The sequence below is a fragment of the Phoca vitulina genome, unplaced genomic scaffold (genome assembly GCF_004348235.1).
Source record: "Phoca vitulina isolate PV1807 unplaced genomic scaffold, GSC_HSeal_1.0 scaffold20, whole genome shotgun sequence".
Lineage (NCBI taxonomy): Eukaryota > Metazoa > Chordata > Mammalia > Carnivora > Phocidae > Phoca > Phoca vitulina.
The window spans coordinates 31,610,741-31,635,015 of record NW_022589723.1 but is presented as its reverse complement, the minus strand read 5'-3'; the positions used below and the strand labels follow the sequence as shown (position 1 = coordinate 31,635,015).

At 38.1% G+C, this 24,275-nt stretch overlaps 1 protein-coding gene and 1 non-coding gene across 2 annotated transcripts; one reads left to right on the top strand and one right to left on the bottom strand.

Moving 5' to 3' along the window:
• Positions 1-22: 22 nt before the first annotated feature.
• RAB11A (RAB11A, member RAS oncogene family) lies at positions 23-19,694 on the bottom strand. Its single transcript, XM_032417424.1, has 5 exons — positions 19,500-19,694; positions 12,791-12,986; positions 12,361-12,554; positions 11,329-11,409; positions 23-2,914 (listed from the first exon to the last, which is right to left on the bottom strand). The coding sequence occupies exons 1-5, from the start codon at positions 19,537-19,539 to the stop codon at positions 2,775-2,777; spliced, it is 651 nt and encodes a 216-aa protein (XP_032273315.1). The 5' UTR covers positions 19,540-19,694; the 3' UTR covers positions 23-2,774.
• A 309-nt stretch (positions 19,695-20,003) lies between these two features.
• Positions 20,004-20,075, top strand: TRNAQ-CUG. Its single transcript has one exon. It is a non-coding gene; the product is annotated as a tRNA-Gln (tRNA).
• Positions 20,076-24,275: the final 4,200 nt, after the last annotated feature.

Below are 24,275 nucleotides of genomic sequence, written 5' to 3'. Positions count from 1 at the left end.
CTATTTTCTTCCTGTGTTTAAAAAACAAAAACAAACAAAACTCCGTAAATTGAAACCTAACAGGCTGGAATAAGTTCTTAGTATCAACCCAGGCTTTGAATTATTCTGCTTTTGGTACTGGCCAAAACGGCCTAAACTGTTTTTTTCTCTTTAAGGTAGATGGAAGAAATTATGACAACATTCAAACCATTGAGAGCATTTGTATTTTGTAAATACAAGTCACTGAAGACAAAATTAAAATATTCATTTTCCCACTGATACAATAAATAGGACAAGCTCTGATGGACAATCTAAACTCAGACGTCTAACTTTTCTGCAGAACCCTTCAGAACTTACAAGACCGCTGGCCTAAGTCACCAGCTAGCACCCCTTCTTAGAATTAGAATTTAGCATACACAATGCAATGGCTAATGATAACTTACCCCTACAGAGTTGTAACTACTATTATTAAAGAAAAATCATAGATAGCACTTGAGACCAATGACATGTTTAAATCAAGTCAAGATGGCTAACTGGCTTTTCAGAATAGGTTAAAAAAAAAATTCAAAGTTAAAATGACTGAAAAGCAGGGTCAAGCAGCAAAACACTTCTAAACTACCTTGAACCCTACATTGTCATATTTTAAAACTTAATGTTTCTTACTTGAGACAGTTTGTCTCCTGAGATACTATTCAGAATGAAGACACTGTTAAAATGCAATCAAAGACATTTTCTACTACTACTTAAAGGGTTCTTGGAATTCTCCCAAGATCCAACCATGCCACAGCAACATTAAGTCTATACTTGATAAAAATTCAAAGTTACTCATTTTCAATTCACCACCTAGAGTTTCCTTCTCTTAAATAATTTTGTGAAAGATTTACTACCAATTTCGAGTAAATGCCCCTTCCCGGGTCTGGTGACACTGTTATATATGAAAGTACAAAGATTACTTCCTTAATGTTTTTGGTGATACTTTTTCCAAGAAAAGCATAATTGAAACATATGTCTAAAATCAAAGCTGAATTCACACAATGATGCCTCCAATTTAGTGTTTACTCTGTAATGCAAGGACCTATGCTCTTACTCATCAGAATCAAATATTCCATGGCTGCATCCAAAGCACTCAAAGGAAAAATGTAATCTGACAACATAAAGAATAGTCCCCCTATAACTGTTTATTAGAATGTGAATATATTCCAAATCAATAACTAAAAAATAAAATAAAAATAAAAATAAATCAAGTTACAGAGCATGCATAAAATACAAAGTAGCGATTTACAAATAGATAATAGTATCATAACCAACCAATACTCTAAAATAATAAATGGCTACAGAAGAAAACCAAAAGACTGACCACAGCAATGCCTTCCGTGTGCCCCACACTTCATGAGCACCGCAAAAGACAGATTAACTATGAAACATAGTAATCTATGCAAGCCCAAACACATGTATTTTTGTACTTGGGGGATATTCCACCATCCTGAATAGTATCAATTCAGTTGACACAACTTTCAGAACACTGCAGAGTAAGTGCTTAATATCATCCACAAGAAAGTAAAACTCAGTATTAGTGTGCACATTTCTAAATGGGAAACGAGTTGCTCCACTCATTTCAATAATGTAGTGGGGAAAAAGTAGTTCAGGTTTGTATAATGCCTAAATGCATTCTATTTAAACTCAAGGTACTACGTACTAGAATACATGCCTTTAAGTGGTACCACTTGAGCAGAAATTAACCTCTCACTATATTCCTTAGACATACTGAAACCAGATATTTAACTGGACTGTATTCCATAATATACTGCAAAACTCAAAAATCAGCATAATTAAAATAATTATCCATGCCTGCTGATAGATACGGTGATAAAACTAGGTTGCATTTCATTTACTGGAAGGTTTTAAGACAAAATTAACACTTCACAATTTGATACTAACAGCATTAAACCAGTTATTGCCTGAGCAATAAAATGCCACATAATCTACTGCTGGGAAATTAGATGAGTTCAGTGATCTGGGCTGCCTGATCATTGCAACAGAGGCATCTCAGATGGAATTCCACCGGTCTCTCAAGTTCCCAGCCTGCCAGGCAGCATTGTTTAACATATGGCTCCATAACCACACTGCTACTGAAACCATCAACAGTCTTTTGTTTATTAAGATAATTCTTATCCAGAAAAAAGTGTCCCCCTCTCTAATCAACTTTGATGCTTACAAAAATTAAAAAACAAAATTTACTAAACTACTTAACCTTATTAAGGCATTTTAGAAACTGACTTCCAGAATAATGGAAAATTTTCAAGCTCTCAAAATCCTGCTATGTTTATAGGGCAATTCTTAGATTTGTGGAAATATACACTGCATTGAGAGAAGAGTGTATGAATTGTAAGCTGCTCATTATAAGCTGCTCTGTGGCAAAATGATAGCTTATTTCTTCTAAAGTCTTCTTAGTTTGATTTGATCAAGACCAATAGGTCTGAGCTTCAAGTGATCAAGTTCTAGTATGTCCTACAGTGACAGGCTTCCATGATGAAAAGTAAACAGTAACTGAGGAATTCAAACATTCAGTTTATTAAACTAAGGCTAGTGAAGCCATAGCATGAAAAAAAGCTGCAGTCATTCGGGGCAAGTGGATGATTTTATAAAGCTAAAATCAAAAGACTTAAGACATGGAAAAATTCATAAGTATGAGGAAGTAATAAAACACAAAGTGACCACAAGAATTACAAATATATTTAAATCTCAGACCTGGGAAATGGACTATACACAGCCTTCTAGGGGAGAAGAGAAACGCCTTAAATGTTCTGACAGCACTGCACCTTTGGCTTGTTTTCAGTGGTTGGTGGAACATGAATAGGAACCACATTGTTGCTTGGAGACATGTCATTTTCACGTCTGTCTGACATTTGCTTCTGGGAAACAATGCGGTATATCTCTGGGGGGAAAAAAAAACCAGCAATACTCACTGTGAATAGACTCATTAGTAGTTAATATAGTAGTACACAGAAGTAGAAAATAGATTTGCAGAAAAAGACTGCAAATAAACTTGGACAAAGAATGTATAAATGTAGGGGCGCCTGGGTGGCTCAGTCGTTAAGCGTCTGCCTTCAGCTCAGGTCATGATCCCAGGGTCCTGGGAGGGGGAGAAGCAGGCTGGGGGCTCCCTGCTCCACGGGAAGCCTGCTTCTCCCCCTCCCACTCTCCCTGCTTGTGTTCCCTCTCTTGCTGTGTCTCTGTCAAATGAACAAAATCTTTAAAAAAAAAAGAATGTATAAATGTAAAGTTTTATTTTCAAATAGCCACTGAATAGAGTAATGGTAAGAAGAGAAAAAAAGGTTTTCCATTTCAGAGGGAAAGGTTCACCAATTAAATAAATTGGTTTAAAGAGAGTACAGAGTTTATGGGATTAGATCTAAATTAAACCATGAGAAAAAATAAATAAAAATTAAACCATGAGAGTATTTTCAGTCTACCCTTGTCAAAAAACCCTACATACATTGATACTGTACCACAGAAAAATAAAAATAAATCTGCACTATGAGATACATTAGTATTTTTCCTGGCTGTGTAGGGAAGAGCACAACTTCATAAATATTCCAAAATCCCAAAGGACTCTTGAAATAGGCGGGAAAGATAACGTTTATCAATGCCTCCTGAACTAAAGCTAAATTGTAATTAAATAATTATTAACCAGGAACTTAAGATTTTATGACACTCATCAAAACTAACTGTAAAAAACCAAAAAACAAAAACTGTTGTCTACCTCTTCCACTAAACATTAAACTCTGTAAAGACAAGCACTGTGTCTACCTTATTCAGTTCTTTTTCTCCAGCATATGGCTTATAGTAGGGGTGTGATAAGTAACTAGTTGGTCCAATAAATGTTATTAAATTCCTCTATACCAAGTATCTTTACTTAACTCATTTTATTTGGTCTTATATTTCACTGCCTAAAAAGGTTTCCCTCTGACTCAATTATAAACTCCTTACAAACAGAAAATGTATCTTATTTATCTTTATTCTCCCAGTTCTCCCTCAAAAAAAAAAAAAAAAACCCTCAAAAGGTAAGAGAATTCTAAAAATGGGACAAATTGACATGATGTGCCTCCTATTACGATGTACTATGAAAGACACACTGTATTCCTATGATGAATACCTATGTATTCCTGCCAAAAATGTTTAAAATGAATTTATCCTAAGAAAACAAATTAGATAAATCCAGATTGAGGGACATTCTACAAAAAAACTAGCCAAGAGTCTTCAACAAATTTATTGTTATAAAAATACATTTAAAAGATGGAGGTAAATGTTCTACAGCTGTAGTGTCCAATACAGTACTCACATATTTAAATTAAATTTAAAATCCAATTCCTCAGTCCACTAGCCATATTTCAAGCATTCAATAACAACTTGTGCCCAACAGCTACTCTATTTAATAATACCCCAGATATAAAACAATTCTATCAATGTGTGACCTTTGGCTGAACTGACATTTAAAATGTAAAAACCAAATCTATAAAGAATTATTAGTACACTTGGAGAAATAGGAATATGAACTGCACATTAGCTAATACCATATAAACATCAATTTCTTAAACATGATATATGGTATTGTGATTATACAGAATGCCTTGTACTTAGGAGCTAAAATGCTTCAGTATTTACTTGTAAAGTGCCACAATGTCTACAATTTATTTTCTGAAGACTGAGCAAAAGGGAAAAAAAGTATATACACACATGCAGAAATAGGTCAAATGTGGTAAAGTGATGATTCTATATGAAGGATATAACATTTCTATAATACTTGAAAATTTTAAAAATATAAAGTTATAGGGTAAAAAAAGAGAAAGCAGAATTCTATTTTCAAAATGCTCAAAGAACATGTCAACCAACTGCAATGTAGTAACATCATTTGGATTGGATTCTAATTTGAACTGTTAAAAAAAAAAATTGAGACAGAAAATTTTAATAGTTTGGATAATAGATAAGAAATTACTGCCAATTTTTAGTAGTTTTGTTGTTTTGGGTTTATGCCCTAATCTTTTAGCTATACATCATGAAGTGTTTACCAATGAAATGATGTAATATCTGGGATTTGTTTCAAAAAAATAAGGAAGGGAATAGGTGGAACAAAACACTGGTCATGAACTGATGGTTGCTGGTGGCTACACGGGAGTTCAGGACACTGTCCTACTTTTGGTATGCTGGAAACTTTACATTACAAAAAGTTAAAGAAAAAGAAATGTGTTAAATGAATACATTTTCTCCAAATTAAGAACTAATTTCCCTAAAGTTGAAAAACAGCAACCTGTAATCAATTGAATGTGTAAACTAGCAAGAACACTGACAGCTATAATGTACATTTTCCTACTTTTTTTGGGGTGGGGGGTGGCTAAAATTTGTGTTTGAGGAGGCTGACAGTACTTCTCAAAGCTGAAGAAGTATCAAGGGAAAAACAAAAAAGCCTACTGACTGAATTAAAAAAAAAGGATATGTAGTCTTCATTTAGATTCTTTTCATTGCAGAGATGGAATTGGGGAAGTGTGTCAAGGGTAAAGGAAAAGACACTCATTCAATCAGGCTAGTGGCTAAGGAATAAAGACAGTATCAACTTAATGTAAAACTCTACTATTCATTCTTTAATGTTCTCTCTAATCCCAAACTGGATGGCTCTTCTTTAAGTACAAATGATTATATGTGACCCTCTACAAATTTTAACTTCTTTACAAGTTGAAGATTCAAGTTAGAGAAACCAAAACAAAAAGTATTTTGCAGGCTCTTACATGAAAAGCAAATACTGTAAGAGAAGAAAAGGCAGAGTTCTCAGAGAACAGAAAGTTAATTATTAAAGAGATCTCATTACAAAGCAAGAAATTTGAGCAGTTATTGTATAACTGGTCTGCAAGGACTGCACACTGTTTTGTAGAAATGGATTACTGTTACATTTGTTCCAGTCACCAAAAAGATACCCACTAATGAAAATGCCAAAGCAATAAAGAAAACAGGAAAGTGTTCATCAAAAAAGTAAAAGAAAAATTTTCTTTCAAGTAGAATGAGCACTAAGAGACTACTCAAGTAGTTTATTTAACATCTCCTGTGGCTGGGCATGTCACTAAAAAAAAAAAAAAAAACTTTGATAAGAAAATAGGAAGCAGGTACCTTCTAGCTGGTATCTGATTAGAGGTTATTTAAGTGGGGGAAGGGAAACAAGACTAGTAATGTGCTAAACCAGATGCAAATATTTTCTTCTTTCAAGGGCATGTTCTCCTTTAGAACCAAATGTATGTGATACAATTCCTGTACAGCCCCTTTTCAAGATGTCCAAAGGCTAGGCAAGGTTAAAAAGAAAAGGAACTCTGCTGTATCGTTCCTATGTTAGAATCTCTTATAAATCTAAATAGAAAGTTAAAATATTAATAGAAGATAGTTTTAAGGGGCGCCTGGGTGGCTCAGTTGTTAAGCGTCTGCCTTCAGCTCAGGTCATGATCTCAGAGTCCTGGGATCGAGCCCCACATTGGGCTCCCTGCTCGGCGGGAGGCCTGCTTCTCCCTCTCCCACTCCCCCTGCTTGTGTTCCCTCTCTCGCTGTGTCTCTCTCTGTCAAATAAATAAATCTTTAAAAAAAAAAAAAAGAAGATAGTTTTAAATACAACCTAGTAAAGTTAAATTAAAAAGACATATGCCTATTTCTACTCTAATGAAAGTATGAAGCAAATTGCAAAGTACACTCTAAGGAAGTTAAATGCAATTGTTCCAAATTGGGGAATAAAAGAGCTAAAATTCTTTGGGCTCTCAAAAATTGTGAAAATAGCAAAAGCCTGAGTTATTCCACTACAGCCTAGGTCAGGATTTGTTAGGTCTTCTTCAAACCCACTGCTCACCATTAAGTTTCTTAAACATAAAAAAAAAATGTTCTGATCTGATATACTGACACATACTTGAAAACACTGCCACATGCCAAGAACAAAAATAAAATACTACACCCAGGGGCGGCGCCTGGGTGGCTCAGTTGGTTAAGCGTTAGACTCCTGATTTCATCAGCTCAGGTCTTGATCTCAGGGTCATGAGTCTAAGCCCCACAATGAGCTCTACGCTAGGCATGGAGCCTACATTAAAAAAAAAAAAAAATCCTACACCTAATTAAATGATTCTCACTACTCTAACCATAAAATTAATAATTCAGTCTTCATAACTAAAAAGATGACTTGGGCTTATTAATTATGTGGAGAAACCTTGCAGGTACCACTTTAACCGAGTGATCAGAGTTAGCATCATCAGTAATGAATACAACAAACCAGTATCACGACCTCCTGATGGGATACAGGAGATCACTTTTGTGGTATTCTTGCTGAAACTGCAATAATCTGAATTTAATTATGAGGAAACATGAGACAAACCCAAACTGAGGGACACTACAAAATAAATGACCTATACCCTTCAAAAGATGTCAATAAACGAAGACTAAGGATCTGTTCCAGATTAAAGGAGATGGAAGAGATAGGAGAGCTGAATGCAATGTGTGATGTGATCTCAGAATTTCTTTTGCTAATAAGGACATAATTCAAACAACTGGCAAAATCTGCACAAGGTCTGTAGCTAAACATTGATATGGACTACAATCTAACTCTTGATTTTTGCTAACTGCACTATGGTTATGAAAGAGAACATCCTTGTTTTTAAGAAATATGCATTGAAAAGTACTTATTTGCAAGAGCCAACATGTCTGCCACTCTGAAATGGTGCAAGAAAAAAATTAGTACATAGCAACAGGAAGAAAAAAGAATAAAGCAGATACGGTAAAATATCAACATTTGGGGAGTATGGTGAATGGTATTTACAAATTCTTTGTACTATTATTGCAACTTTAACTCTGAAATGGTCAAAAACCAAAGTTAGAAGAAAAAATAATAAGAGTATGGAAATTATAGATTAAAAACATCCCTTAACAAACTTGAGGATGAAAGAAAACAAAACTGCACAGCAATGCAAAGGCTGGGCAATCTCGCAGACTCACTCAAGTACTAGATAACTACCTCTAAAAAAATATCATCAGCAAAATTGTCATGAAGTTACTATCAAATTCACGGATGTCAAAAATGCCACAGGTCTATTCTAAAACAAGCAACACAATTAACTTTGGAGTAATAATGTAGATAAATTTTCTAACACATAATTTTCCACCTTAAAAATGAAAGAACTTTTTTCTTCCAGCAACATCAAAATACAATGTAAATGCTCCCTTAATGCTGTTAACATTCAAGGCAGAATTAAACCTAATGAGATTACTGTTGTCTTTTCCGGGTTTTTTGTCCTCCCCATTTCTTTTTCCTTTAAAAAAAAAAAAAAAAAAAGATTTATTTATTTATTTTAGCAGGGGTGGGGCAGAGGGAAAGGGGGAGAGAAATCCAAGCAGACTGCACTGATCACAGAGCCTGATGAGGTGTTAGATCCCACCACCCCAAGATCACGACTCAAGCAGAAACCAAACCAGAGGGACACTCAACCAACTGTGCCACCCAGGTGCCTCACTCCTCCAAGTACTAATACTCCTACTGGTATAAAGAGAAGTTTAGAACAAACATCCCAGCACATGCAAAAGAAGAGAGAGGTCTACTGCCATATGCAATGATTTCTAATCCCACAGAACAACATTGAGATTTATGGAGGAAGCTGAGAAAATAGTGAATACAGAAAGGAAAAATGGTAGTAAGTGAAGCTAGTCTTGTTTGCTTTTAAGCAACATTAATTAAGCAGTAACAAATGTTAAATCTAGAGTGAATTTTAAGAAAAATAGCCAAACCTTCATCTTTTAAGATTTTATTTGACAGAGAGAGAGAGCCAAAGAGCACAAGCAGGGTTCGGAATGGCAGAGGGAGAGGAAGAAGCAGGCTCCCCACCGAGCAGGGAGCCTGATGTGGGGCTCGATCTCAGAACCCTGGGATCATGACCTGAGCCAAAGGCAGACGCTTAACTGACTGAGCCACCCAGGCACCCCTAAATGTTCTTTATCTTTAAGGACAAAACAGTTCAATTTGAAGTATATATCATACTTATTGATTAGTTAGTTCATGTTTGAGCAGATCATCAAGTTCAACGTTACAAAATGATACTTAAAATAGTTAACTGCAGATGGTCTCATCTTCACAATATCAGAATAGTCTAGAAACTGTGATCAGAATCGGCTACAATGCAGAGGAGATCTGATGGGACATAAAAAATATCTCAACAACAAGGACTGACTAAAAAACTTTTTCAAATGACGTTTTCAGAGGCCTTGAGAGACTCACAGACCCTCAAGATGACTTATAACTCACTCATTATTTAAGGCACTGTGACTCTGAGGACCAGGGAGGTTCAGTAACTAGTTACACAGGGAGTGGGAGCAAAGTGCTAGTAAAAACCTACAACTCCTAGGTCTAAATTTAGTACTCTACATATTGATTCAATAGAATCTGCACAAGTGATTGTAAGAAAAGAAGTAGGATTTGCAGATACACTGCAATATTTAATCAAATCTTGCTTGCAACAGTCTGTAATGAAACTTGACACAGAAAAGATTCTAAAGGAAAGCTACTGTGTTCCAAAGACTAATGCAACCTTAGCACCAGTTGTTAGTTACTATTTTTCTGGTAACAGAAAAGAACTCTAATAAACTATTGTTTATTATACCAATTGTATGAGAATCACCAATATCTAGTTTATGTTTAATCAAGTTTTTTTTGTGCTTTAACTGCTATTTAGCTACTAATTCATCAAATGTCCACTCTGTACCAGGGATAGCTAAGGATTTTACATGGATGAACTCATGTACTCATTTTTGGAGTCTAGAGTAGATGTCTCAAATGACAGGCAATTCTTCTCTGTGGGTTATAGAGACAAAAACCTTTAAGTCATAACACAACAGTCAAGTCAAATCATATTACAATGTATTTATAAATAAAAGCCCTCTTCTCTCAAAACAAAAAAACAGAACTCCCTAGAACATATTTAAATTTTACAGATAAAGAATTTAAGGCCTAGAAAGGCTAAGTAATTTGCATAAGATTACAGAGCCAATGGAAAGTGAAGGAGCCAGGACTAAAACTAAAACCTAAGTCAGGCTTCCAAGTCCGTGCTCTTAAATTCTAGGCTTTATTCCCTACCGATTTCCAGTATAAAATAAGACATTTAGAAGTTAAAATCTGTGAATCACTAAATTCTACACCTGAAACTAATATTACACTGTATGTTAACTAACTGGAATTAAATAAAAACTTGGAAAAATTAGAAATAAAAAAACTGGGGCGTCTTTGTGCTCAGTTAAGAGTCTGACTGTTGTGGAGCCTGCTTAAGATTCTCTTTCTCCCTCTCCCTCTGCCCCCCCACCTTGGGCTCGCTCTCTACAAAAAAATAATTTAAAAATGTTTTAAAAATAAAAATTAAAGTTAGAATCTGTTCACCTCTAATACAAGTGCTGTATACAAAGAATATGTTAAAATATTGTTACATTAAAATTGGAAACTCATTTAACCATTTCTCCATACAGACTTGTTAGAACACCACATTAGACTATGCTATATAGTAATCCTATACTCTATATTGAGAGTTCTTAAAAATAATATATAATTTTACAGTACTTTAAAACAACCCATCAAACTATTTACTAGAGGATTATGATTAAACTTGCTGGTAAGTTGGTCATTCTAATAAAGTCAGAGTAAATGTGAGTCAACACAAATACAATGTCTTCTTGTAATTCGAAGCTGACCTGATCTGCACATCTACATTTTAAAACAGCATGAACTTCGTTCTTTTCCCACTACTTATTTAAACTTTTCCATATGCAATCACTTGCTGATTTTCTCCATAGGTGACACCATGCTTCTTCTACAATGTATCACAGGAGAATTTTACTTTTTGTTTTTTCATTTAAATTTTTTAAAAATATGTTTTTCCCTAGCTGCTTCTATAATATATCAGAACACAGCAAGTCTTTTCTTTACTGAAATTTCAAAGGGCATTTATGTCTTTCCATAGCCAGGATTTCAATATTTATCTTATGAAAGTGCCTTTAAGCATTATTTTGTGCTTGTGACCACAAAGTATGGAATACCTGGACTGAAGTAATAATAGAAGTGAACAAAATATTTTCAAAGTACTTTTCCCAATATAAACCAGGTAAGTGAGAATGATTAAAGTTCAGCAAGCAAGGGTTGTTAACTAATTTTGTACTTTAAACAGCTCTTGCTACAGCAGCTCTCAAATGACAGTGATTCTCACTGTGATGTATCGTTTAGTTTCCTAATTTGTCTAAATTACATTCCTAAAACTTTTAATTCCCACTGGTATAATCTAAAAATTCAAGTCTTACCTGTCAGAATTGTCTGAAAAGCAGCTTCTACATTTGTAGAGTCTAGAGCAGAAGTCTCAATGAATGACAAACCATTCTTTTCTGGGGGGGGGGGGATAAAAACTTCAGTCTAGTCAACAAGAGATGTAATACATTCAAACCTTCAAAAGGAATATAAAAAACTTTCTAAAAATTAAGGCCTCCCCAACTTCTTGAGCAGTAAGGGCACCATTCTACTTACACTTTAGCAGATTAAAAATAACAGTGAGAAATTTTCATTGGCTCCTTAATTAAAAAATACTTATTACATCTATATACTACCAATGAATGGCAATGAACGACATTACTCAAAATGTAGTAAACTTATCAAATACTCAGTTATTTCCATCCATTACTGTCCTTCTCCCCCATCAACCCACAGAGTTAAGATATAAACATGGATAGGTAGGTGTTATTCACTTAGAATTCTATAACCGTATTTTTTGAAATAAAGCTTCTTGCCTGGAAAACTAAAAAACTATTATAAAAACCTTTATTCACAGCATAATAACTAGTACAGAGTCACAACTTTCATTAGCCAAGAATACACAATGCTGCCTTCTGGTAGGCTACCCCAACCAGAACAGAAGAGATAGGCAGATCCTCTAGTAAAGCAAAAAAGTTCTAAATCCTAAGAAGCCGCATTCCCTGTGGGTTGTTGACACTCCCTGGCCCCTGCTTTTCAGACCCACAAAGAGCAGCCTTGGTAAAACACAGACATAATAGAGAAAGAGACAAGAAGCACAGAATAAACTGATAGATATCATCTACCCCCTTCCAGGGAAAGGATTATATTCAACTTTTAGCAGCAAAAACTACAGTGTTTTAATGACTCAAAGTTAAGCAAAAGAGAAAGTCACCACAAACTTTCAGAACAACAATCCTTGCTGAGCATTCATGTTCACCTTTCTGAAACTACTGTAAGCGATTACAGTCATTGGAAAAGTATCAAAACTGCATGACATAACAGTAAGAAATACCGAATCACTGTAATATCATGAAATTCATACTAACCTGCAAAAGCTCTTGCTTCATCTGTAGGAACTGCCCTGAGATGACGCAAATCACTCTTATTGCCCACAAGCATGATAACAATGTTACTATCAGCGTGATCTCTCAGTTCTTTCAGCCATCGTTCTACATTTTCATATGTGAGATGTTTAGCAATGTCATACACCAATAAGGCACCTACAGCTCCACGATAGTATCTGAAAACAGAAACAGGTATTTAACTATTAGAAAACAACCATAAGATGGAAGGGAACACCAGGAAGAACTAAATATATGGATTATGTATTTTTAAAAGCACATTTAAAAATACATTTCAAAATCCTAATACTGGAATTCTTACAAGGAAAAAAAAAGTACCTTTTCCAATACCAAAAATCAGCTAATTCAGTTGATGGCAGTCTATTTCTCAGAACTTAAAGACTATGAGACTTACGCTGATGTTATAGCTCGGTATCGCTCCTGCCCTGCCGTGTCCCATATCTGTGCCTTTATTGTTTTCCCATCAACCTGGATGCTTCTGGTTGCAAACTCTACTCCAATGGTGCTCTTACTTTCGAGATTAAACTCATTTCGAGTAAATCGAGATAAGAGATTACTCTTTCCAACACCAGAATCTCCAATAAGGACAACTGAAAAAAAGATAAAGCACTTAATGTCAGATGAATGAGGCAGACACGTTCAGAATTACCACCATGTTTTAAAGCAAAAAGGAGCATCTGATTTTTTAAAAGGGATGGGGGTAGGGGAGGGTGAAGAGCCCACGTTCTTAACCTGTTACCAATTGATAAAACCAATTTATTCTTTTTAAACTGTGTCTACCTACATAACAACTTCCACACATCATCTGCTTAGCACAAATATAGTATCCTGTCTTACACATGCAATTTTAACTACAGGTCCACTAGGCACTGATTAATTACCATCAATGCTATACCAACCTTACTACCATAGAAGGTAATAACATGAAAGATAAATCCTACACCAAATAAACAATTTGTGATTAAAGAGTATCATACATGAAAGTAATAAAGGATGTTAGTGAGTAGAAAGGAGACAAAGAGTGAAAATGTTCTTCTTAGTTTCATCAAAGACTGGGTGTGACCTCAGGACTCACACCTTGGCAAAATGAAGCACATTTACCGTATGAGGCATCAGGTTTATTAACTTTGCCACCCAGATCACAGAAACTAGAATGACCTTTTCATAGTTGCATTTATCAGATGGGCAGGAAGCTATAGAGACCCCTACAAAAACAGACACCCCAATTAAGTTTAACAGGGGCCCCAGGAAGCTAATAATTCTTGACTTACTCTGAGTAAAGGCCAAAGCAAGGAGGGCACATACTTTCTCTTATGACTTAAGAATTTTTTAAAAACAAGTTTGGTTTAGATGAATTTATTTCCTGTGATTACTATAGGAGGCAGTTTATTACTAACTAAATACATGAGGATTTTTTTTCACGCAAGGCAATGTTATACTTAAGAATTTCATAAACATTGGGAAAATAGGCAGTTAACTTGTTCTAAAGCATTTCTATCTGAATTAAAGAACAAATGAGTTCACAGGTTTAGAGAACATGAGCTAAAAAATTTTTACGAAGGAAAAAAAGTGCTATCAGCATTTCAGGAAATATACTTATTTCTACTGTTGACTACTGTTTTTCTCACTAGCTAACTGATTTAGGCACCAGGACTAGAAAATCAAACATGTGAGAACAACACTAAGGAGTAAGACCATGCCTTATTAAAGAGACTGGGATTTGGTGGTTGGGGAGAGGGAGGTAAAAACTCTAAGAGCTCACTGCACTCTGCTCAGAGGGCAAAGAGAGTCTATTATGCATTCCTTCCTTGCCACAAGAGCGGATATAAGCTGGCCTCTGGACAGTCTTGGATGGAGTACATTATCAAATGCATATCTTCCTGACTTCCTCTATTAGCTGATTCAGCAAGAAATCATCTAGGTGGCAGTAACTCCATGCAGCACAAACAGCAGTTATTTCTAGCTATATAGTCAATTAGAGATGTCAAAGGTATTGTGACAAATACAGATATTATAGCAAATGCTTTAACCTGGATACCAGAAAAGATGATAAGGTCATCAAAGTAACATACAAAAACAATGCACTTTCAGTTTTATAGGATGGTTGGTTATGTTAGTTTCCAAGGAGCACATTTCTGGCGGTGAGGTCAAATCCCAGTTTCAGTGATAGTCTACCCTATTAATAGGATACACACACTGTTGCCTCTTAGTGCAAGAGGCCTGATGTTCTGCTGAGGAAACCCTTTGAGAATCATTTCTAAACCCACACTAGCAATGAGGTATAAAAGCCTCACTTGAAGGGAGGAATAGGGAAGAAGGGAAAAACCAAAAAGTTAAGTCTAGTTCATAGACACTCAGATATCAATCAGTAATTCAGGAGCCAGTCAGTTTAAAACCAAAAAGCAAGACATCTAGAATGACAATGCCTCTGGAAAATTAAATAAGTAACACACTCAAGAACATCTTCTCCCTCCCACAGAAACTCTACCACTTTCAAGTTTTGGTTTTTCCCTTTTACCTCCATGTTAACTAATGATTATGCTCATTATCTCCCCGCCTCAGCATAAAGATAGCAAAAGCATATTTCCCTTCCATGTAACCAATTAATTTTAACATTATAAAAAATAGCACCCTTATCTGAAAATAATTCAAGACTCATGAATGCTTTATACAGTATAAAATAATTATCTCAACTAGACATGGACAGAGTGGCCAGAATTAAAAGACTAACAACTTGTTAAAGGATTAGATCTTGAATGACACCAGAAGATACTGGTTCTGTAAGAATTGTGCTGCCAAGAAGATGCTGAGAAATGACACAATAAGGAAAGCTGGTTCTATTCAGTTACCAAATGAGAAATCAAACCAAGATGGGTTACATTTAAGGTCACTAAAAAATAAACAAACCAGAATGGATTAAATTACCTAAGCAACAAAAGAGAATTTACTGGCTATGACTGAAAAAGTAAACAACACCAACAAAAAAAAGTTCATGGACTCAATTTCTAATTAAAATAGTATCTCTCATTAAGATGACAATATATAATTGATCTTTAAAAATGTGACAAACTATATGATCATATCCTATATTTCAAGAAAGGAATTTTCAGTGACTTTCCAGTGTTTTCCTTAACTAGTACCTTAGGTTTCCCACTTTAAACATTTTATAACTATATCCATCTATATAGTATACAGGGGGAGGGGGAGTATGTATAATAATATAAACATAAGTAACAGCATCTATATATTAAACATCTACAGTATTTCTAAAATAACCTAATGATATTTATTACCACTTGGTTAACCTCACCTGAATTGTAACTACCATTCTAATACCTAATATTAAATTTGGTTCATTATATATCAAATATTAGGCTAAATGCCATAAAAGCAGAATATACATATAAATTATCCATTATTTAACAAGAAGTTCCACCTCTTCAACCACATTTAGTTTTATACACTCTCTTGCAAACTAATGTACTGGACTAAAATTTAATTCAACAAATCAATCACAGTACATCAGATCTAAAAGTTATCACCTGAAAGGATAACTGATAATTTTCACATTGATTTTTATAAATAAACTTGGGAGAGTCTTCTACTCTTTTCAGCTATATTCATAGTCCTACCTCACCAAAAGTCTTGAAAATAAAATGCATTCTGTAAGTCAATACGGCTTTTAGCCTGGACAAGTTTTTCCAGATTCAGCAGAATGTGAGTTGCTCAACCGAAAGTTGTGAAAGAAAAACTACCAAGATGCAAGACAGCAAAGTTCCTAAGGTCTTTTCCATTGACAATCAGCTGATGGTTAATTACTACTGACCTTCAGACAGATTGAAAAGAAAATGATGTAGACTATGTATCCAGATTATTTTCAAAAAATGTGACTCTGAATTGGTGTCCACAACACCAATAGCAACTATGATTGATGCTTACTTCACTTATGTGTCCCACAGGGCCATAACCACATTGTATATACATAATTGTAGAATTAAATAAAGCGTTTAAATAAAAAGTCAAGTTTAGGGGCGCCTGGGTGGCTCAGTCGTTAAGCATCTGCCTTCGGCTCAGGTCATGATCCCAGGGTCCTGGGATGGAGCCCTGCATCGCATCGGGCTCCCTGCTCTGCGGGAAGCCTGCTTCTCCCTCTCCCACTCCCCCTGCTTGTGTTCCTGCTCGTGCTCTCACTCTCTCTCTCTGTTTCAAGTAAATAAATAAAATCTTAAAAAGAAATAAAATAAAATAAAAATAAATAAAAAGTCAAGTTTAAAAAAATAAAATAACCTCCCTACCCTGCAACCAAAAGTCTCCTGCTGAAATTAACTAAAGATTAATGTTCAAGAACAAATACATAACGTAGAGTAACTGTCCTGCTCTCTCCCCACATTACATTCCCATCTGGACCGCTCCATCCTGTACTAATCAAAATATCCCTTCATTTTGAACTGTTAAGAGTTACAAACTAACTTCCAGTTCCCTCAGGTATTAAGTGTGCCAGGTAAGCAATCTTACAAGTAGAAAGGTCTACCTCAACTCGGTGAATAAACCTCTGTAGAATGAAACCACTTTAAAATTGGTGCTTTGCTTTAAAATATAATTGTATAAATAAGAAATTGGCTAAACAATCAGCACTAAAGTTTAAAAAAAAAAAAAAAAGTGACTCATATCCTGTTAGAGCTTTTAAAAAGTGGAAATTCTTCTCAGCAGAATTTTTTAAACACCCTATCTTAAACAGCAAAATGTACAACAAAATGAAACCATAACACATGGAAACATAAAATACTTTAAAAGTTCCTACTTTTAAGTTTCTTTCGTAATACTTAAATGCTCTTATAAAGATTAAAGGCTCAAAAAGCTGACAAGAACCACAATAACTTTCTTCATATTATTACCACTTACTCAATCCTCAAAACGAGTCTCATTTAATTCTGGTTAAGAGTTCTGAGAGATAGGTATTATTTCCCTTTTATAGACAAGGGATTGGGAGGCTCAGAGGTCACAAAGCAAGTTTAAGACCTTGAGTCAGAATTTGAATCCAGGCCTGTGTGATTCCAAAGCCCTGTGCTCTCAATCATTGTTAGCAGGATGTCTAATCCCAAAGTTAAAATCCCTTAAACCAATCCAGGATAATTAACATTCTTAGTGAAAAAAATAAATCGTTTCTATAAACAGTCAAGCTCCAAACCAAACAGGAGAAATACTCTTCAGTTGTTAGTCTATCTTGTTCTAAATTAATCACTTCAAAGGTAGCTAGCTGCCTACTGCCTTGTACTTTATTTTAAAAAATAAATCTTTTAATGACTAAACACTAGTCTCTAGGGTCTCACCTAAGTAATTTCACGTGACCTCAGATGCCTTCAGCAAACAGTATGCTAACGAACCCACATCTCCTTTTTGTATTTATAAAATGCATTAAGTACTCTTCTCTGTAAATCATTTTCTACTATAGGGGAGTGAGGGTGAACACTGAATGTACTCACCCTATGTAACAGAATATTCTGGCCAAGAGGAGTGAGGTGATAAGATTTGCAAAGTATTGGTAAAGCAATGTTTCCTGCTTCCTTTAGTCAATCATTCTTAGCACCCAATGACAAGGTCAGAAACAATCACCATGCTTAACACTCTTTTTAAACTCCACCCTCCACTGTAAAGCTTTAATAGCAATGGCTTCTTCCTCCCTGGTAATGATCTTTGTTCAGCATACTACTGATGGCTGCCCTAATTCAGGAGCTGAGAAAGAGCATCTGAGTAAGAGCCATTCACTTAACAACAAAAAAGCATTTACCGTACTCTTTCCCATTGAAAACTGTACCCCTTATTTTTGTTGATTAAAAAAACCAACAACTATTGGGATTCTCTCCCGACTAACCAATAGGCAATTCTTTCTGTCCATTCCCCACCCTCCAATATGTTTTGTCCAAGGGCACTACATGTTTCCCTATCTCGTAATACATATTAAATTTCACCAAAGAGCACACAACTTCCCCCTAGCCCCCACCTTTCGGGAAAGGTATGTGGCTAACTAGGACTCTTCCCTTCCTGTTCTAAAAACACCAAAAGGCTGGATCCTCCCACTGTTGCAGCAGGAAGCAACCAGTCCTTAGTGATAAAGCAGGCTAGTATTTGTGCAGCGCACAACCTTTCCTGCTCAGGAACTGGGCCTTCAGGTCTGGCAAGGATAACAGCCACCACCCATCCGCAACCTCTTGTCGCTAGCAGTCTAGAGTTATCCCGGCTGGCTGTCGCTCGGTAGGGAGGGTAGGAGGAAAAAAGCCTAGATTAGAAGTCACAACAGTCTGCCGGGTCACTGCGACAAGTGCGCGCGTGGGTGATGGACAATCCCTCTTGCCTTACCCCCCGCCCTCGGGGTCGCACAGGAGACATGGGAGAGCTCTAAATTATTTGGGGAGGAAAGAGGGAAAGAGCTACCAATCCCGGGGGCAGTGCGAGAAGGTTACTGACCACGAGACCTGTGGGGCGGTGGGGTGGGGACCCCTGGCCCGCTCAGATTTTAACCAGGGCCTGGCCCGGGGAATGGAAGACGGCTCGAGAGGCGTCCGTCCGAGGGGAGGGGCCGTGAGGAGACGCAGAGGAGAGGCTCGCTCAGGGGAAAAGGGGGGCAGATGAGAAAAAGACCTGTAGTGGGAGTCTGCGCCGAAGGAAAGGTGAGCGAGGGGAAGGGCCGGTCAGAGGGGCTCTGGTAGGGGGGCGAGCCAAGAAGGGTGTATACTGAGGGGGAGGGGCGCCAAACCCGAAAAGATAGATGGTGGGAGGGGCGGCCCCTTTTAAGGGGCCATCGAACCCGGGAAACGAAGACGATTTGGGAGAAAGCAGCCGCCGCGAGAAGGACACAGGGTGAGGGGCGCTGAGGATAGCGAAGGCCTATGGGGAGGTCGCTAAGAGCCCGGCGTGTGGGGAGGACTCCCCGACCGAGGGGAGAAGGACTGAGCTGGGAGACCGCAGGACAGATCGCCCAGAGAGGAAAGGGCTGAGGAAGGCCGACTTCAGTGCAGGGGCAGCCCGCACGCGGGTCCCCCGGGAGTGTCCCGGGCCCCCGAACCGGGACTCGGTGAGGAAAGTGGGAGAGCCCACGGCCTCACCTTTGAAGAGATAGTCATACTCGTCGTCGCGGGTGCCCATTGCGCGGCCGAGGAGCGAAGGGGCGGGAGCAGCAGTGGTATCGGTGGGACCAGGGGGCGTCGCTGCAGGGGTAACCCGAGAGCCGAGCTTCAGCTGCCGGACCGGGTAAAGAACCCCTCCCTGCTCCTACGACACTTCCGGCAAGCCCCAGCCCCTAAGGGGAAGTACTTCCGGGAGGCGGTGCTCCGCCCCTGAGCCTAGGGAGGGCGGTGCGCGGGAGCGTCGCGTCCGTCTTCAAATTCTGCCCCCCTCCAAGAAGCTCACGGGGGAAACTGAGCTCGGGACTCCAGGCTCCTAGCCGCCGCTTGCCACCCTCTCAATGGCCTCTCCCTCATTCCTCGCGCCGACGTGCGGGTAGCGGGATGCTGGGAAGCGCGTCAGTCCCGCCTGTGAGTGGTAGGTTTGTGGATGGGGGCGGGGTTCTCTAAGAATTAGAGAGCCGAAGGCGGTTGTGCTCTTGTGGCGGTTCCATGGTGTAATGGTTAGCACTCTGGACTCTGAATCCAGCGATCCGAGTTCAAATCTCGGTGGAACCTGCACTCTCTCGTTTTTCCTCAGCAGATTTTTAATTCATTTACTTATTCACTAAGTTATTGTAGTACAACTACGGTATATATGGCCTTGAACGAAGTGGGGACCGAATTTCTCAAAACATAGTCTTTGCCTACGAAGACCCTTCGGTTCTGTAGTCACTGTCACCTGGGTGTCTCCTAAGAGATTCTTCACTTCGCCCCCCTTTTTTTTAACCTGGGCCTCTGCCTCAACGCTAGCGTCAAAAGCTTCGATGTAACTTGATTCCTTTTGCTAGAATTTTCAACCTCCAAATTCATTCAAGGGCAGGCGCTTTTCGCTCCTTTTCTTTGGAAATCTCTCAAACTATCTCCAGATGTCATTCAGAGAACTTCGCCCACCCTCCTCATCAAGATTCATCAAGAACTTCTTGAGCCTTATTTGTCATCCTCTAAACTAAACCCGTTTACATAATTATTTCATTTAACAAGCAGAGCAAAGAATGGCAATTTTCATTTTAGCGGAACCGTGGATACTAAGACAAAAGTGACTTGCCAAAGATCACACAGCAGGGCCTCCCTGGATTTGAAAAGAGTTCTATTATTACAAAATGTTTTTACCATTTGCTGCCATACCCCCTACCACCTATATGCAAACCCTCAGTTTAGACTTTTGGGCAAGGGTGCCTGTGGTGAGCAGGATAATGACTCCCTGAAGATGTCCACTTCCCAATCCCTGGGAACTGTGAGTATGTTAAATTAAGTGGCAAAGAGGAATTAAGGTTACAGATGGAATTAAAGTTTTAAATCATCTGACTGTAAAATAGGGAGATAACCTAGATTCTCCAGGTGAGCCTAATTTGTCACAGGGATCCTTAAACGTGGAAACCAGAGGCAGTGATGTGATGTGAGAAGAGCTCCACTTAGCCCTTGTGGCTTTGAAGATGGAGGAAGGGGGCCAGGAGCCTAGAAATGCAGAGGCTTCTAGAAGACAAGAAAAGGCAAGGAAATGGATTCTTCCCTATGGCCCCCAGAAGGAATACAGCCCCGCAGACATCTTGATTTTAGCCCCGTGAGACCACCATGCAGAATTCTGACCTAGAGAACTATAAACTAATAAATTTGTGTTTTAAGTCACCAAGTTTGTGGTAATTTGTTAAAACCGCAATAGGAAACTAATAGTGCCATTTTCAGTGCTTTCTGTAATGGTATAAGTAATAGACGGTTTATCTAAGGCCTAGATATTGCCTTGTGCCAAGGTATTATCCACATTGGGGGAGACGCACAGTATTCTCAAGCAGCTAAATACGGTATGACGATAGATGATAAGACACAGTCCTAGCTCTCCTCAGGTGAGTAAACAAATGGGCCCAAGAAAAGGGGGATATCACTAACTAGAGAGTTCTGAAGTTGTAATTAATGAGAGCTCTGGTGCTAAGTGTCACACTTCAGAGAGACTGAGATAATTAGGAAGAACTCCCTGGAGAGGGAGGAACTAGCACTGACCCCTGAAGGAAGAAGCAAGGAAGGAAACTCATTTTGACCGGTGGAGGAAATTGGATGATAAAAAAACATGTTCAGTAAGGCCATTAATGCCAGAAGAGTTATTATGAACTTTTCCCCTTTAAGCCATTGTTTCTCAAGGTGTGTCCTGAGAAGGTCAATAGTATTACTCAGAAGAAGAATTGCATGGCCAAATAAATTGAGAAGAATTACAGTCTCCTCCGCTCTAGAAGTTTCCTTAGCACACTGGCATTTTAAAGTCTAGATATTTCACTCTGAAGAAGTCTTTTTTTAACTGTGTTAATCACAGCATTTCCCAGATTCACCAGACCACAGAACTCTTTTCCCATGGAACACCTGTTAGCATCCCTCTGAACTCTTTGAGGGATCCATAAAAGATTTTGGACAGAAGGATGTTGAAGTCAGCCTGGTCTTAGAAAAAGTAAGGTGGGGTGCCTGGGTGGCTCAGTCGTTAAGCGTCTGCCTTCGGCTCAGGTCATGATCCCAGGGTCCTGGGATCGAGCCCCACATCGGGCTCTCTGCTCAATGGGGAGCCTGCTTCTCCCTCTCCCACTCCCCCTGCTTGTGTTCCCTCTCTCTGTGTGTCTCTCTCTGTCAAAAAATAAATAAAATCTTAAAAAAAAAAAAAAAGAAAAAGTAAGGTGGCTGTGGACTGCAGGATTGGGGTAAAGAAAGACTGGAAGTGTGAGTATCCGTTAATTGCAATTAACCAGGTACAAACTAATAGAAATGGAGTACCACCATGGGAATAAAGGAGAAAGAAAAATCAAAGGCTATTACAGAAAAAAAAAATGGTAAATGGAATCCATGGACAAAGAAGCGAGGGTTTTATGTACTTGTTTTTTTTTGGAGGAAGGGTAGTAATTGCTTGATGTGTCTTTTTTAATCTCTCAAGAAATATGGGAATTTAATGTAAATGACTTAAATAATACAGAAATATAGACTAAATCTTTTTTTTTAAGGATTCTATTTTTAAGTAATCTCTGTACCTAATCTGGGGCTCAAATTTACAACCCCAGAATCAAGAGTCACATGCTCTGCCAACTGAGCCAGCCAGGCACCCCAAAAATAGGGAGTAAATCTTTAAGGGCCTCCTCCACTTCATTTTGTCCTCCAACCCCAGAGATAACTGCTACATTTTCTTTTAATGTATATAAGATCAGGTTTGTGTACTGTTTTTCATTTTGAAAAATCTTTCCACATCAGTCCATACAGTTTTAATTAATTTGCTACAGTTTTTCTTAGCAAGAATATACTATAGTTGGTAACCATTCCCCTTCTCTTAACCCGGGATATGGCTAATACTGAAGGTTCACTAAATTAAAACCTATTCCTAAGCCATTTCTTCCTTGCCCACTTGCCCTAGAAGCTGGAAAGCCAAATATTCACTTCCCCAGCTACTCTGCAATATTTTATATACTATATACTATTTGAGTATCTCAAATATTGAGAGAGAGAGAGAATGCACAGGGAGAGTGAGAAGGAGAAGTAGACTCCCTGCTGAGCAGAGAGCCGGACAAGGGGCTCAATGCCAGAACCCTGAAATCGTGACCCAAGCCACTTAGGTACCCCTGATTTTTAATTTTATTAATGATGCTTTTTTCCATATGTTAGTTTTAAATTTTTATTTAATCAAATCTCTCATTTTTTTATGGCTTCTGGGTGTTGCATAAGAAGGCTTCTCCACATCAAGATTATTCAAATATTTTTTCTTCAATGTTTTATAACTTTTTTCTCCATCCAGATTTTATTTATATTGAAATGATGTGACATAGGGACCTAAATTAATTCTTTCCAAAAGGATAGCCAGTTGTTTCAACATTATTTGAACTGTCCATCTTTTCTCACTGATTTGAAATGCCTAATTTATTATAAATGAGTTTCACATATATAGATGAGTCTGTTCTTGAGTCTTCACACCATACCTCTGGCAGCTACAGAGGAACACTGCTCACATGTCCCTTCCAGAGAGAGCCTGTTTTGAGAAGTGTAGTTGGCTGAGAGTCTCCAGCTGCCACACCTCCAAGATCTACTACAATGTTCACACTGAGACCATGATTCTTCTGGACTGTTCCAATGACTGAGCATGATGGAGGTACTAGAGTTGGGCCAGTTCTATCTAAAATGAGACTCTTGGGGCACCTGGGTGGCTCGGTTGGGGGTCTGCCTTCAGCTTGGGTCGTGGTCCTGGGATTGGGCCCCAAGTCGGGTTCCCTGTTCTTTGGGGAGCCAGCCTCTCCCTCTCTCTTTGCCCCTCCCCCTGCTCGTGCTCTCTTTCCCAGATAAATAAATAAAATCTTTAAAAAATAAAATAAAATAAAATGAGACTCTTCTAATGGGCAGGCTTTGGAGCTCTCCATTGGCCTGGCTGAGATTTTCTTAGAATTGTACTACAGTCTGGAGTGCCTGGGTGGCTCAGTCAGTTAAGCATCTGACTCTTGATTTCAGCTCAGGTCAGTGATCTAGCCCCACAGGTTCTGTGCTCAGCGGGGAATCTGCTTGCAATGCTCTCCCTCTGTCCCTCCGCACCTCGTGCACACTCTCTCTCTCTCACAAATAAAAAAATAAATCTTAAAAAAAAAAAAAAGAATTGCATTACAGTCTGAGGCTCTTCTTACCCAATCCTCCTTTCTTCCCTCTCTCCTTGCATAGGTATTAGACCTAAATTGCGGTCTGAAGACTCTCCTTCTTCCTTTTGTACTT

What these genes read in the sequence shown, in the direction of transcription:
- RAB11A (XM_032417424.1), bottom strand. Translation starts at nt 19,539, where the DNA reads ATGGGCACCCGCGACGACGAGTATGACTATCTCTTCAAAG. An exon ending in TACCGAGCTATAACATCAGC is followed by an intron (nt 12,555 to 12,790) that starts GTAAGTCTCATA and finishes TTCTGTTTTCAG; the next exon opens with ATACTATCGTGGAGCTGTAG. An exon ending in TGAAGCAAGAGCTTTTGCAG is followed by an intron (nt 11,410 to 12,360) that starts GTTAGTATGAAT and finishes CCCCCCCCCCAG; the next exon opens with AAAAGAATGGTTTGTCATTC.